Raw genomic sequence first — 16,641 nt, 5'->3', positions numbered from 1 at the left:
CCTCCTCCTTGAGTTTTCTTTGTTTTGGTTTTCAGTTCCTCATCTCGTTAGCCTCTCTCAGCTGTCATGTGGTTGGACTGATTGCATCCCTTTAAATTCCTCCCCATAGTGCATTAGTGTGCGGCTTATATAACTTCCTGGAGTGTGTGTGCATGCTGTTCCTATTTCCCAGTCTTCTACAAGATAAGTGCTGTACATTTATTTGTGATTTTCTGTTTGCTGGATCCCAGATGACCCTGACTCCCTCCGTGTCTAGTGTAGGGAGCCGGTGGTCGTGTCCCCTCACTATTGTAGGGTGTTCAGGTGTTAGATAGTCGAGGTACGAGGAAATGCGATCATCCACCTTTGGGGTGTTCGCATAGGCTGAGCAGTCAGGGAGAGTGCCAGGTCTCATGCAGGGGTCTCCCTTTTGTTCCTTAGTTTTGGATCCAGTGAGTCATAGATTCTTTTGCATTGTCTTGTTTCCTGTACACCTTCCGTGACATCACCATGGTGATGGATCATGTGATGAGCGTAGTGACGTCATCAAAGGTCCTATTGCTCACAGTTAAAGACAGAAGAGATGCCGGGCTGCGCGATCAAGTGGATTAAGGTGAGTTAAATTATTATTATTCTTTTTTTAACCCCTCCAGCCCTATTTTACTATGCATTCTGTATCCAGAATGCTATTATTTTCCCTTATAACCATGTTATAAGGGAAAATAATACAATCTACAGAACACCGATCTGAAGCCCGAACTTCTGTGAAGAAGTTCGGGTTGGGTACCAAACATGCGCGATTTTTCTCACGCGAGTGCAAAACGCATTACAATGTTTTGCACTCGCGCGGAAAAATCGCGCATGTTACCGCAACGTACCCGCACCTTTTCCCGCAACGCCCGTGTGAAAGAGGCCTTAGCGTTTGATTAATAGGATGTCCAATTCCTTAACACCTGGGCACTCGAACGTAGACTCGCGCATGTGCAGGCTCTTGTGTGCAAGTGCTTGAGCATTGAGCCTCTGAAAACTACCACACAGCAGACGCCAGCATTGCAGGGACACAGCGCATGCACAGTGGCATGTGTCCAGTATGTAACTGGGACATAATCAGAATGCATTTTCTATAGGTGGGGTGTGTAAGTGGCACATGTTCTCTGTAGGCTTGTCATACGTATGACATATGAATGGTATGGGCCCAGCTTGTACGTGGGGTATGTGTGGTACATATCTAGTGTGTGAGTGTTGCATGTGTAGCTTGCATTCCCTATAGCTATGCAGTGCTCATAGCAGCTCAGTGGGCCCCCCCAGGAGCATTGGACCCCGGCACTTGCCCGGGTTTGCCGGGTTATGACGCCGGCTCTGCATGTGTGCCATGTGCTCAGCAAGGGACCAACTTATATAAAGCATGTGTCGAGTACGTTAATAATGCATGTGCGACAGGACAGTCCCGGATGTCGGTGTCTGTCCCGCGGTCCCGGAATGGCTGAGGTATGTCCCACTCTCAGCTGTCAGTTACCTGTAATGGGGAAGCTTCACCATTCATCTCTGCTGCCGACACTCCCCAGCAGGATCCAGTCAGACATCCCACTATCCCAATGCTGGATTGTGTAGGAGAAGCGGTGCAGGCCCAGGAATCAGACTCTGCTCCTCCTACACAGCAGTGCGATGTGTATCCTGCCTGCTGGAGAGCGCCGGGAGCTGAGCTGTGATGATCATCGGAGGAACTAGGTGAGTATTTACTGTTTTTTTTATTTATTTATTTCCTTACTGTGAAGGGGGCACATATCTGAGCATAACTGCTGTGAAGGGGGCACATATCTGAGCATAACTGCTGTGAAGGGGGCACATATCTGAGCATAACTGCTGTGAAGGGGGCACATATCTGGCCATAGCTACTGTAAAGATGGCACATATCTGGGCATAACTACTGTGAGGGGGTACATGAGGGCATAACTACTGTGAAGGTGGTACATCTGGGCATAGCTACTGCAAAGGGGCATATCTGGGCTTAGCTACTAAAAAGGGGGCACATCTGGGCATTACTACTGTGAAGCGGCACATCTGTGCATAAAAACTCTGAAGGGGGCACATATCTGGGCATAGCTACTGTGAAGGGGGCACATATCTGGGCATAGCTGCTGTGAAGGGGGCACATATCTGGGCATAGCTACTGTGAAGGGGGCACATATCTGGCCATAGCTACTGTCAAGATGGCACATATCTGGGCATAACTACTGTGAGGGGGTACATGTCAAGATGGCACATATCTGGGCATAACTACTGTGAGGGGGTACATGTGGGCATAACTACTGTGAAGGGGGCACATCTGGGCATAGCTACTGTAAAGGGGGCACATCTGGGCATAGCTACTGTAAAGGGGGCACATCTGGGCATAGCTACTGTAAAGGGGGCACATCTGGGCATAGCTACTGTAAAGGGGGCACATTTACTGTGAAGGGGCATATCTGGGCTTAGCTATTATAAAGGGGGCACATCTGGCCATAACTACTGTGAAGCAGCATATCTGGGTATAAATACTCTGAACGGGGCACATATCTGGGCATAACTACTGTGATGGGGTACATGTGGGCATAACAACTGTGAAAGGGGCACATATGTCCATTACTATTGTGAAGGGGGCACACTGTGGGCATAACTACTGTGTGGTGTCAAAAAAGGGGAAATAATTATTACATGGGGGCATTAAAAGAACTGGGTGGGATTGGGTGTGTATAGTCGTGTTTTGGGCATCGGCAAGTATGAAAAAAAATAGCTGCAGCACATATAGTCCATCTTGGGGTGATCCTGGACTTCAAGAAGGGATCCACGTGGTATTATGGTCTTCCCGGTTGGGAATCCCTCCATTAACTTGTTGAGAGGACAGTTTTCCTGCCTAAATGCTGTGCCCCATCTCTGAGCAGATGTCCATTGCACGGTAACAGCATTGGGTTTGGTTAATTTGGGCACATTTTTTTCCCAGGATAGCAAAGCTTGTATTATTGGTTTATTCGAATGACCAGTCGTTTTCTGGGGTTTAAGTTAAATGTTTCCTTGCCTCAGTAACAGAGTGGTCATTGGTTAGGGTTTCTGGGGCATGGGTAAGGTTTTGGGGATATAATGCAGGTCAACGGTGCTGGATTTGCCTCATCTCTCCTGCGGTCATTCTGGATGTCTTCACACCCTCCCTCCCGATCCCCCTCTTCTTTTTGTTTACTTGTTTTCTTGAATTGTTTTTGTCACTGCCTTTTAGCCTAACCTGGGATAATTGCCTAAAAGTACTATTACACTAGCAGATGTCCTACAGATCACAACAAACCATTGAAGATGTAGCGACTCATTAGCAACAAAACTTTAGCTTTATTATACGCATCGATAATCATTCGTACCTGCGACCGTCCCTCATTTTCTTTTAAATCGTTCATTGTTATTACATGTAATGATGGTGGACAGATGCTTGGTCAAGAGGTTGGTCTTCAGTTGGAATAAAAGGTGTCACAATGGATGACGTCGTGGTGATCGGTGTACACCACCTGATCTACTGTACCACCCATTGTATGTCCCATTCCCCATCTGGTAGCGTATTCCCGTTTCAAGATAGCCAATGGAAAAAACATGTAAATTTCAAAGACACACCTATTGTCACGCAGTGGATCTACTACTGATGAACGATCATTTTTTAGCATGCTGATAGATCACGATGGACGAGAAACAAGCGATTCAACTTTCAATCGTTCATTCTTATTACATCACACAATTCTCGTCAATTTTCGCTTGCTTGCACGAGACTTGGTATGATATTTGCTCTGAGTAATAGTACCTTTATATTGGAATTTGTGGGATTGAGCTTGAGTTTATGGTTGTTTTATATAATTTTGTTTATTATTTTAACATTTCAAACATGATGATGATGATTATTAAGTTTGAATTATTGGTTTCATTATTTGAGGTTATGAAGTTTTAAAGATAATAGTACAGGTCACATGTTTTTACCCATTATAAAATTTGTCATCTATTTTTTTTATTTGAAGTCAATTTTAAGAAATGTATGTCCTATAATCCCACCGTGCTGGGGAGGTACTGTATGCACATGTGGCTTTGTGAGTGGCACGTAGGTGACATGTGTCCACCTTCTGAGTATCCAGAGTGTGGGCGGCAGATTGCAGTACTGGCAGGACTGGTGCCGGGTACTGATGTGTAGAATGCCTTACACTGCTTGCTGTGAACATTATGCCGAGGCTGCCGCCGTATGGAATATACTGTCATTTTAGAAATTTCATCTTGAACAGGATGTGTCAAAAAATTAATTCTGCACTTGAAAAGAACAGGCCTATTTTCGATGTCTCCTGAAATTGCACTGCAATGATTGAGAATCCTGGTAATGTCTTGCACACATCTTGTCCTTTGTTTGCATTTTGCATCTGGTTTGCATTATAGGAAGGTAAAACATTATAGGAAGGTAAAACTAACATTTCAGTTTTTGCCTGAGGCAAAAACTGAAACGGTGACCCCCCCAATTTCTTAACCTAACCGCTTTGCCACAGTGAAAGCGCTCATTGCCCATGGCCCTTCTGCTGCCCCCCTCTTGCCCCTACCTGGTCCTGCCTGAGCCTCACCTGGCCTCATTGGTGGTGCACCCTTAGGCCTCATGCACACGACCATATTTTTTCACGGTCCGCAAAATGGGGTTCCGTTGGTCCGTGATCCGTGACCGTTTTTTCGTCCGGGGGTCTTCCTTGATTTTTGGAGGATCCATGGAGATGAAAAAAAAGTCGTTTTGGTGTCCGCCTGGCCATGCGGAGCCAAATGGATCCGTCCTGAATTACAATGCAAGTCAATGGGGACGGATCCGTTTGACGTTGACACAATATGGTGCGATTTCAAACGGATCCGTCCCCCATTGACTTTCAATGTAAAGTCAGGAGTCCCTATTATACCATCGGATCAGAGTTTTCTCCAATTCGATGGTATATTTTAACTTGAAGCTTCCCCATCACCATGGGAACGCCTCTACGTTAGAATATACTGTCGGATATGAGTTAGATCGTGAAACTCATATCCGACAGTATATTCTAACACAGAGGCGTTCCCATAGTGATGGGGACGCTTCTAGTTAGAATATACTACGAACTGTGTACATGACTGCCCCCTGCTGCCTGGCAGCACCCGATCTCTTACAGGGGGCTGTGATCCGCACAATTAACCCCTCAGGTGCTGCACCTGAGGGGTTAATTGTGCATATCATAGCCCCCTGTAAGAGATCAGGGGCTACCAGGCAGAAGGGGGCAGACCCCCCTCCCTCCCCAGTTTGAATATCATTGGTGGCCAGTGTGCGGCCCCCACCCCCGGGCCCCCCTCCCTCCCTCTATTGTATTATCATTGGTGGCCAGTGTGCGCCCCCCCCGGCCCCCCCTCCCTCTATTGTATTATCATTGGTGGCCAGTGTGGGGCCTCCCCCGGCCCCCCCTCCCTCCCTCTATTGTAATATCATTGGTGGCCAGTGTGCGGCCTCCCCCGGCCCCCCCTTCCTCCCTCTATTGTAATATCATTGGTGGCCAGTGTGCGGCCTCCCCCGGCCCCCCCTGCCTCCCTCTATTGTAATATCATTGGTGGACAGTGTGCGGCCCCCCCGGCCCCATCATTGGTGGCAGCGGAGAGTTCCGATCGGAGTCCCAGTTTAATCGCTGGGGCTCCGATCGGTAACCATGGCAACCAGGATGCTACTGCAGGCCTGGTTGCCATGTTTACTTAGCAATATTACAATATTAGAAGCATCATACTTACCTGCTGCGCTGTCTGTGACCGGCCGGGAGCTCCTCCTACTGGTAAGTGACAGGTCTGTGCGGCGCATTGCTTAATGATCTGTCACTTACCAGTAGGAGGAGCTCCCGGCCGGTCACAGACAGCGCAGCAGGTAAGTATGATGCTTCTAATATTGTAATATTACTAAGTAACCATGGCAACCAGGCCTGCAGTAGCGTCCTGGTTGCCATGGTTACCGATCGGAGCCCCAGCGACTAAACTGGGACTCCGATCGGAACTCTCCGCTGCCACCAATGATGGGGCCGGGGGGACCGCACACTGTCCACCAATGATATTACAATGGAGGGAGGGAGGGGGGGCCGGGGGAGGCCGCACACTGGCCACCAATGATATTACAATAGAGGGAGAGAGGGGGGGCCGGGGGAGGCCGCACACTGGCCACCAATGATAATACAATAAAGGGAGGGAGGGGGGGGCCGGGGGAGGCCGCACACTGGCCACCAATGATATTACAATAGAGGGAGGGGGGCCGGGGGGGGCCGCACTGGCCACCAATGAAATTAAAACTGGGGAGGGAGGGGGGTCTGCCCCCTGCTGCCTGGCAGCCCCTGATCTCTTATAGGGGGCTATGATATGCACAATTAACCCCTCAGGTGCAGCACCTGAGGGGTTAATTGTGCGGATCACAGCCCCCTGTAAGAGATCGGGTGCTGCCAGGCAGCAGGGGGCAGTCATGTACACAGTTCGTAGTATATTCTAACTAGAAGTGTCCCCATCACTATGGGAACGCCTCTGTGTTAGAATATACTGTCGGATATGAGTTTTCACGAAGTGAAAACTCATCTTTGAAAAAGCTTTTATGCAGACGGATCTTCGGATCCGTCTGTATGAAAGTAACCTACGGCCACGGATCACGGACGCGGATGCCAATCTTGTGTGCATCCGTGTTCTTTCATGGACCCATTGACTTGAATGGGTCCGTGAACCGTTGTCCGTCAAAAAAATAGGACAGGTCCTATTTTTTTGACGGACAGGAAACACAGATCACGGATGCGGCTGCAAGACAGTGCATTTTCCGATTTTTCCACGGACCCATTGAAAGTCAATGGGTCAGTGAAAAAAAACGGAAAACGGCACAACGGCCATGGATGCACACAACGGTCGTGTGCATGAGGCCTTATGCACATAATAAACCTGTGATGTAATTACATTAAATGTGACTCTATACATTGCACAGGCATTAAAAGGGCTTTCCAGGCTCTCCATAGTTTTTAGTTAGCCCAATTCGTTTGACCTAACAAAAGTTCCATAACTTCTCCGTGATGCTCTGGTCCTGCTCCGTGGCTGTATCCACTGGTCACAGGCATTTCCAACAGGACTAGGTAGGGGGTCACGTGTGCCGCTGCAGCCAATGACTAACCCTAACTTGCTTATTCCCGTAAAAACCATAAAGATAAATAAAATATCAACTATGGGGGTTGATAAGAAGTCCATGTCCCTTACATGTCAGAGGTTCCAGACCAGCCTCAGCCCACCCTCCATTCAAAGTTTTACGTCCGCCATAAAAAGCCGTAACAAAATCTGGAATGTTTCATTGGTTTATTGTGTCAGGATCACTCTACATACAGATTGAGCAAAGAACATTGTACATGTAAAGCGGCATATGAAGCCGGCGATGACTGAACGTGTAGCATTGATACAGCTGGTGGGAAATAACATAACCAAATCCGAGAAGAAACCTTGGTCAGAGGCTTATATGAGTGCTAGCTCTTCTGGCCATCTGCAGTGCCATAAACTGTAACGGATTAGGATGGGACAGGAGTCACCAAGAGCAGCTTTAGCAATGGGACAATAAATACGTCAGCAGTGGAAACTGCAGGGGGCGTTCACTTTTTGTGAAAGACGAGCGGTTTTACCATCCCGGCCAGGATCTTGGGTAGCTGAGCCGATATCACTTCTGTCATCATCTCTGGGAATTCCACGCTCAACGCTCGCGACTGGAGAAAGGTGTTGAGGCAATAGAGATGGAGCTGCTTGACCAACTGTTTTAGGTGAGAGAAAGTCATGGGTTAATGCTGTGCTGTGAGTTATGAAAACAACTTTCCAGGATTAGAAGGATCTGATTTCATCCCCAGAAACAGCGCCACTCTTGTCTATGGGCTGCTCCTGGTAATGCAGCTCAGCCCCATTGAAGGTGAGCCGTCATACTAGATATGGACAAAAGTGGAGCTATTTCTGAAAAACAACATTCTGGACAACCCCCTTAAAAGGCTATGAAAACCTTCAGGGCAATTTTTTCAAATGATTGCATATTACTTGGGCTAAAAATCGTTGGCGTTTTTTGTGATACATGTGGTTAAAAATCAGTCTATATGTCATCTGACGGCTCATGTGAAGCCTTATCTCTGATCTCCTGACCTAATAAACACCCATTTAAGCCATATTCTTATGAGTTTGATTAGAGGTTAGCTATAATGAGTGTTTATGAGGTCAGGAGTTCAGAGCTTCACGGAATTCAGGAGGGACAGCCTGCAAATAGACAGATATTTATCTGCATGTATCAATCTCAAAAACTGCTGAAAATGTTTAATAATGACCAATTATTAAACAATTAAAAGAATGATTTTTAGCCCAAAATGGGTAAAATGAAATCATAAAAAAACTGCCCTGAAGGTGTCTGTAGCCTATGAAGCTTTGTACAAGTTGTGACCTATCCTCAGGACAGGCCATCACTATCTGATTGGCCGGGATCTGATACCCCACACCAGCACCGATCAGCTGTTAAAAGGTGCAGTTCTGGCGCCAGAACCACACAGCTCCATCTATTCTGTAGGGGACAGAGCTGGTATTGCAGTTCCTCAAATTTCACTTCAATCGGAGGAGCTCTGCACTAACCTGCTCTATCTCTGTCCACCACATAGTGGAGGTAGCTGTGTGGTTCTGGCGCTGACATCGGTCACCAGAACTGCTGACTGGAGGGGGTCAGGGGGTTAGACCCTGCTGATCAGATAGGGATGACTAGTGTTGAGTGAAGTTCTCTAAAATTTGATTCGGCTGCTTTGCCGAATTTTACCAAACAATTTGCTTTGTGACAAATTATTTCATCACAAAAGCGTATTTCTTCGTAAATAGCGGGTGCAATGACAGGGAACGGCGATTGATCTGGTTGTGTATCCTGGACATAATCATCCACAAACAAAACAGAACCCAAGCAGTTCAGCAGAAGACAACCCAACTGGGGCCTGTTTCTTATTTGTTGTTTCACAAATCACCTCTTCGATCATACTGATGATGTGTCCTGTTTGTGTAATGATAATGATGGAGATGATGATGCAATTGACCACTTAATGAACAGGCCCCTTTAGGCCTTAAAGTAGCGCTCCCACAAAATTAGTATTCTTTGGCCCATTAGAAAGGTACATGATGTAAATTGTAGTGAAGATAATCTTTCCGGTGGCTGTAGCTGTGAGTTAGTTGTGGTCCTCAGCTATGTCTGGTGACCAACACTCTAACTCTCCTGCTGACACAGTGCAACAAGCCAAGGAGAGAAGAGCAAAGAAGAGGACAGGAGCTATAGTAGCAAGAATGGTGGTTGTAATTGTTACTCTGATGCTCCCTTTGACCGTACAGTGATGGGAAGGGCGCATCTTTTCTTCGATTTTTGGCACAACCTAGTTTTGGGGTTCTCCTGACAGTTTGTTGGGGTGCCCTTGGTGTTGAGGGTTAAAGTGAGGTGCAAGACAGGATCTCCTGGCAGCTGATGAGAGTTTGATGGTGCAGGCAATAATGAGGCCAAGGTAACAGAAGAATAGTTCTTTACTGAGGAATCAAGTTCAGGTCATTGATCTCAGTTCTCAGCAGGCAAAGTCTGGCAGTTCTTACACAATGTGCAATTGTAGTGCCCTGGAGCAGGGAGTACTTTGATATTTGGACATTTGCCTACATCCCCTATGCAAAGTTAAAAATTCTTACTTTAATTCTCTTGAAAGGGTTAACTTATACAGTTTCATACTGTATAACCGCATTTTATATGTTGTGATACACTGGCTGTCCAAAAAAAAAAAGTCACCACCAAAAAAAAAACTTTAGATTTGATTACGGCACGCATTCGCTGTGGCATGGTTTCGATAAGCTTCTGCAATGTCACAAGATTCATTTCCATCCAGTGTTGCATTAATTTTTCACCAAGATCTTGCATTGATGATGGTAGAGTCTGACCGCTGTGCAAAGCCTTCTCCAGCACATCCCAAAGATTCTCAATGGGGTTAAGGTCTGGACTCTGTGGTGGCCAATCCATCTGTGAAAATGATGTATCGGGCTCCCTGAACCACTCTTTCACAATTTGAGCCCAATGAATCCTGGCATTGTCATCTAATTGTCATTGTCATTGATGTAATAACCTGGTCATTCAGTATGTTCAGTAGCTGACCTCATTCTTGGAGCACCTACTGTTGCTGAACCTAGACCTGACCAACTGCAGCAACCCCAGATCATAGCACTGCCCCCACAGGCTTGTACAGTAAGCACTAGGCATGATGGGTTCATCACTTTATCTGCCTCTCTTCTTACCCTGATGCACCCATCACTCTGGAACAGGGTAAATCTGGACTCATCAGACCACATGACCTTCTTCCATTGCTCCAGAGTCCAATCTTTATGCTCCCTAGCAAATTGAAGCCTTGGTTTGCCTCACTGATTAGAGGTTTTCTTACAGCTACACAGCTGTTCAGTCCCAATCCCTTGAGTTCCCTTCACATTGTGCGTGTGGAAATGCTCTTACTTTCACTATTAAACATAGCCCTGAGTTCTACTGTTGTTTTTCTTCGATTTGATTTCACCAAACGTTTAAGTGATCACTGATCATGATCATTCAGGATTTTTTTCCCGCCACATTTCTTCCTCTAATACGATGGGTCCCCACTATCCTTCCAGTTTTTAATAATGCGTTGGACAGTTCTTAACCCAATTTTAGTAGTTTCTGCAATCTCCTTAAATGTTTTCTGCTTGATGCATGACAATGATTTGACCCTTCTCAAACAGACTAACATCTTTTCCACGACCACGAGATGTGTCTTTCGACATGGTTGTTTAAGAACTGAGAAGCAACTCATTGCACCAGTTGGGGATAAATAACTTATTGCCAGATGAAAGATAATCGCCCATGCAGTAATTATCCAATAGGAGGCTCATAACTATTTGCTTAGTTAAATCCTGTTCATTATCACTGTATTTACATGGCTCTGTGGAAAGGGTTAATACCGAATACTGAGAGACTGTTAGGGCTTTGATTGAGAAGCTGGTAATTTTCCACAGCTGCCATAGGGTTTAAATAAGACCATGTTTTGGAGGGAAAAACCCAGACTTGTTTACCACCATGTTTTGGAGGGAAAACCCAGGCTTGTTTACCACCAAAAATAAGACAGCCTGACCTTTCAAATGTCTTGTTTTAGCTATGTTGTTATGTCTGGAAACTTGTTTTTGTCTGGAAAACCTGCTGTGTCATTGCCATTGAATATCATTGAAGCTCTAATGTAAGTCTATACCAGATGGGACCTGAAACAATGTATCTGTTTGTGCTGAGTTTCTCCACTCCACGCCTCCCACTAGAAGGTTCTAGCCTAGCAAAAACTGTATATAATGAGAGCAGTCAGAGCCCCTAGTGTGCTGCAGCTGGGGACCAGTGCTTGGAGGGGAGACTCATGTCAGCCTGCATGAGTGACCAGAAGATGCTGAGATGGGGACGCTGAGCCACAGACCATTGGTCACTAGCCCTGTGACCAAGGAGCCACCCGGACTACTGAGTCAGAGACAGTGGGCCCTTGATCAGGATGCCAGCCTTCTGAGAGAGAGAGGGACAGCTAGCTCAGGCCTTCCCTCAGCATCAAACCCTTCTTCTGCTAGTGAGGAGACTCTGCCAGACTACTGAGTGACCAGAAGAAGACGCTGAGACAGGGATACGCTGCCACAGACCCTGGATCACCAGCCTTGGACCAGCGTACCAGCATTCTGAAGAGAAAGAGGGATAGCTAGCTCAGGCCTTTCCTCAGCATCAAACTCTTCTTCAATGCCAGGGAGGAGACTGGAGAAGCCATCCCAAATCGCCTGTATTGTTGTGTTCCTGAATTCCTCCAATAAAGAAGCACCCTGGTTTACTGCAGACCCTGACTCTCTGGACTTATTTCCCATTGGGGTGCACCACACCTTACGATGTCCGAGGGACCCAGCGTAGCGTTGGGCCACCCCAAAGCCGGCCACTGCACAATTTCCACAGATCTCCCAGTTTACATGGCTGAAGTAATAGTTAATAGGCCAAGATGTTTCTTTAAAACAATTCTCCTCACAGTGCACTTCTCTAGCTGACTTTTGCATAAACATCCAGTAACAGGCGTGCAAAACTTCTCACTTTCTCTATGCAACCACAGGGCAGATCTCAATGTCAGTTGGCATTCTCGCAGTTAATGTGATTATGGTTTTCCACTGCGGGATTTAATATGGTGGGAATACCTGGATTCTACATTTTTTAGCTTGTCCAGGGCTGGAAGCCTCTCACCTTTTGGAAAATGTCTGCTATGGAGTCTATAAGCTACTTTTTTAAGCAGTTTATCTCCACAGAGCTGCTACACACACCTCTTCTCAACAGTTTAATGCTTTTCAAGTTCTCTTTTCCATTTTTGCTGGTGAACTTTCTTCAGAGCTGCGTTCTGCTGCCTCAGCACACTGTGCTGCATAGATATCCACTGTCTCCTATGGGAAGACGTATACAGCCCCACCTACCAACTGACCTATAAACTCTTACAGCATCTTACATATAGAATACATCAATATACAATAAATCAAATTTTGTGGCATTAATACAGGAAATGCACAGAAAATCTATTTGCATTAACACAGTACTATAGCAGTGGGACACTGCAACAGCATATTTTGTGGAGAGAAAGTCAGTTTCTCTATTCATTCCTATGGCAGCCTCGTTAGGCTCATAGGATTGAATCCTGAAACCATACTTACCAACGTGGTTGGTAAAATCAGGGCATGCAAAACCCCGCCTGGGAATGCCTAGACTCCGCCCGGAAAGGCCCATTTCCTTCATTTGCCTGAATTTTTCGGTCTGGGACAGCTTGAATTTGCCGGGACAGTCCCTGAAATTTCAGGACATTTGGCAACTACGTGAAACTAACTTCCTGTCTGCACGAATAAAAGGGTGGGGCACTAGGGGAGTCAGAGTGTCGGTATCATTACACGGATGAAGTCCAGAGGTGAGAGAATAACTCACAATTAATACCACTGGTATAAAGATTATCCTCACAACAGCTACACTGTTAACTACACCATGTACATTTCTAATTGGCCAGAGAATTAAAACTTTTTGCGGTAGTGGCTAAAGGACAAATCATTTTTTTCATCATTGTATTCCAAAAGCCATAACAATGTATCTGCATAAGGGTTGGAGTTAAATATATATTTGTTATGACTTTTATTGAGTTTTTTAACATTAAAACATATACAGTCAAAAGCGGATTACTAAGAAGTAACATGACCATGAACATAAATTGCCTAGTAAAGGTACAACAATATTGTCAAAGCAACCTTAAATGTCCCACAGCTGGGACCTAGTTATGTCTTGATCATTATGTAGATAAAAGCAGTTACAGGATAACAGAAAGTGGAAAAAAATAGAAAAAGAAAAAATGCAATTTTCTCCTTGCAAAGCAGTCTCAAGCCCTGTGAGATCTCATGAATATGGACTATTTCTCCCACCTCTCCCTGACCATAGATGATTTACCAAGTTGGGTGGCAATAAGACCTTCCATTGTGCAGTTATATTGCACTCTACCGACTATCTCATCTAATGTAGGGCGATTAGTGGATTTCCAATTTTGAGCTACTAATGTCCTGGTTACAATAAGTATATGGGATATGACAGTCACATCAACCATAGGCATTTTCTCCAGCCCTAGAGATAGTAATGCCACCCTGATAAATAGAGATGTGGGATCCAACCCAGCTGAAACTGATGGCATATCATACCCCTCTAATAGGCTTCCTGAGATGGCAGACCTAGAAGCCATTATAAGGCCTGTTAGACCATAGTTACTCATCGGCACTCCATCATGGGGTGCCTGATAGGGGTGCTGGTCACTCTGTCACACCACTTATATACCGCAGTTGCTATTGATAGCTTTCTGTATAGATGGAAGGTGACCCTTAGTATCGTAAGACTAGTCTGCATGTGTTTAGATGTCCACAGAGTACATTTATAGATAAAGTTAGTTTTTTACTTGTTTTTCTTTTTTTGCCAAGAATGTACTTAGCCATCTAAGATCTAAAATGTTGTAGATAAGGAAGAGCAGAATGCAGAGGGTCAAGGTTACCTGCAGGCATATGAAGGACATAAACATAGCCCTACTATACTTGTAAATGTGTCCAAAATACAAGGACTAATTCAGGATTTTAGCAGCTGGGTTTCTAAATTTATTGTTGCCCAAAGCAGGCACAACTAAATGGCCCTCATTAAACTTTTTTTTTTTTTATGTTTTATGTTAAAAATGAAATTTCAACAAAATCCAACTATGAGTTGGTGAGATCACTGAATGGTAAAATAAAGTGGACACACGAGATGAGGAGGACGTACTAACCTCATGCATGGAGTCCATAACTTTAGTAAGATGATAGAACCTCTGGGAACTCGCAACAACTCCTTTATGTCTTAGGCTAATCGCTTTCGCCAGCTCTCTTATGTAGTTTGACCTCATCTCATCAAAAAGACTTTGGCTTTTAAGACCCTCCAAAGGAACTAAGGAAAAAAGACAGAAGTTCCTACAGTATATAAACTAAGAATGACTGTCTCTATAGTCACAACAGCTACTGGAACATGTGATTCCAATTTTTTATTTCAAGTTAAAAATCCATGTAAAAGTCAAATACATATACACATTTTTGGTTATTTCATAGTTTTTAATAGCTACATTCAGAATTCGACTGGTTGCCCTTGGAAACAGACAGCGGTTTAGCACTTCCCAATGACAGACACGTGACGTGACATAACAACTTAGTTCAAAATGTTCTAACATTAGAGGCCCCACAATTTCTCCAGTAGCAGGAAACCAGCAGTAATCTCAATTCACCTCTATTAACGGTTTCCAGAATGCCCATTGACTATACCGTATCCCCAGGCAGTCAGTACTTATTTCTGTCAGGACATTCATGAGCGTCCCTACAGAGATGGCAGCTTTGCGCTAATTGTGTAGCTCAATGAGCGCTGCATGTACAGATCAGGAAGCATCCAGTGCTATTGATCACATGATCACCGAGGGCTGGGTATCTGTATGATCTGCTGGATCTTAGCAAACCCAGGTCAGCTCTACAATGAGGCTATACAGCCCTGTACAATCTCTCTGAGAAATCAGCAAAAATAATAATATATAAAAAAAATATATAATGTCAAATGTCCCCCAAAGGTCTTGTATGACCTTTATGGGGAGCACAAAGTGTAAAAAAAAAAATACAGACAAAATAAAAATAAGTATTTGAGTTGCACATTATGCCATAAAAAAAGAAAACTTAGAAACAGACTATTTTTCCCCTTTTTTATCACATTTCCCATGAAATAAATAATAGTAAAAACCAAAAATGCTAATATACATTTATACATACAAAATACATTTATATATATATTTTAACACAAAAAGAAAAAAAAGTTCAACGGCAAAAAGAAAAAAAGTTATGACTTTCAAAGGCTCATGTAATAAAAAAACTGAAAATGCATCTGGTCAGGATGGGATGGAAATAGCCTGGGTCCGAACTGGTTAATGAAGACGTTTATCAAGAGAAGGCCAAGGTCCCACTTCAGTTACCGTCTTTTTCGCCCCCAAAGTGGGGGGAAAATGTCCCTCCGTCTTATGGGGTGAATACTAATGAGCGCTTCCATCATGGAAGCGCCCATTAGTACCGGAGGACCGGGAAGTGGTGAAGGCTCTGTACTCACCGCTTCCTGGTCCTCCGCTGTCAGCTGTGCTGTAGCTGCGCACAGCGTGAGGGCGCTCTGTGACCTCACGCTGTGTGCGCCGGTTCACAGCACGACCGACGGAGGAGAAGCAAGAAGAGTGCTGGGCGTGTGGAGCGGCGGTGCCGGACCGGAGAGGTAAGTGATTTATTTTATTTTATGTCATCTGAGGCATGGGGCTCATCTGAGGCAATGTGGGCTGATCAAAAGAGGCATGTGGGCTAATATGAGGCTGGGGACTGATCAAATGAGGCATGGGGACTAATATGAGACTGGGGGCTGATTAAAAGAGGCATGGAGGCTGATATGAGGCTGGAGACTGATCAAATGAGGCATGGAGGGCTGATTTGAGACTGGGGGTCTGAATGGGGTCTTATTTATATTGGGGCTCATATCTGAGGTCTGATTGGGGGTCATTCACTTTTGGGTGTGAGCTGAGGTCTGACTGGAGCTGTGATCTGAGGTCTGATTAACATTGGGGGTCTGATTGCTGGTCTGACCTGAGGTCTAATGAAAAATATTTTTTCTCATTGTCCTCCTCTAAAACCTAGGTGCGTCTTATAGTGTGAAACATACGGTATTTGATCAGTTATTTCCATCAGTCATTGTGACGCAAAACTAGTAGTGAAGCCTACTCAGAGATAAAACACAATGCCTTGTTCTGTGTTTTTAACCGGCAAATGGTTATGTCTCATCCTTAGGGCTCATGCACACAAAGGTATTTTCTTTCCGTGTCCGTTCAGTTTTTTTTGCAGACCGTATATGGAACCATTCATTTCAATGGTTTTAAAAAAAAAACGGAAGTTACTTCTTGTGCATTCCGTCTGCGTATGTCCATTCCACAAAACAATAGAACATGTCCTATTATTGTCCGCATTACGGACAAGGATAGGACTGTT

At 45.0% G+C, this 16,641-nt stretch overlaps 1 protein-coding gene across 3 annotated transcripts in view; it reads right to left on the bottom strand.

Annotated features, from left to right (window-relative positions):
* Positions 1 to 7,374: 7,374 nt before the first annotated feature.
* The window catches only part of PGR (progesterone receptor), a 121,546-nt gene continuing 112,279 nt past the window's right edge, over positions 7,375 to 16,641 (bottom strand). For 2 of the 3 annotated variants that reach the window (XM_040426300.1, XM_040426302.1), the window contains 2 exons: positions 14,376 to 14,533; positions 7,375 to 7,781 (listed from right to left, as the gene is read on the bottom strand). In XM_040426300.1, the coding sequence (XP_040282234.1) occupies positions 7,626 to 7,781; positions 14,376 to 14,533 (314 nt within the window). In that variant the 3' untranslated portion in view covers positions 7,375 to 7,625. The remainder of the gene's footprint in view (positions 7,782 to 14,375; positions 14,534 to 16,641) is intronic. The other variant, XM_040426301.1, reaches the window with a different exon arrangement.

This window comes from Bufo bufo, chromosome 3 (assembly GCF_905171765.1).
Source record: "Bufo bufo chromosome 3, aBufBuf1.1, whole genome shotgun sequence".
Lineage (NCBI taxonomy): Eukaryota > Metazoa > Chordata > Amphibia > Anura > Bufonidae > Bufo > Bufo bufo.
Note: the sequence above shows the minus strand (reverse complement) of the source record. Positions and strands in the feature narration are given on the sequence as shown.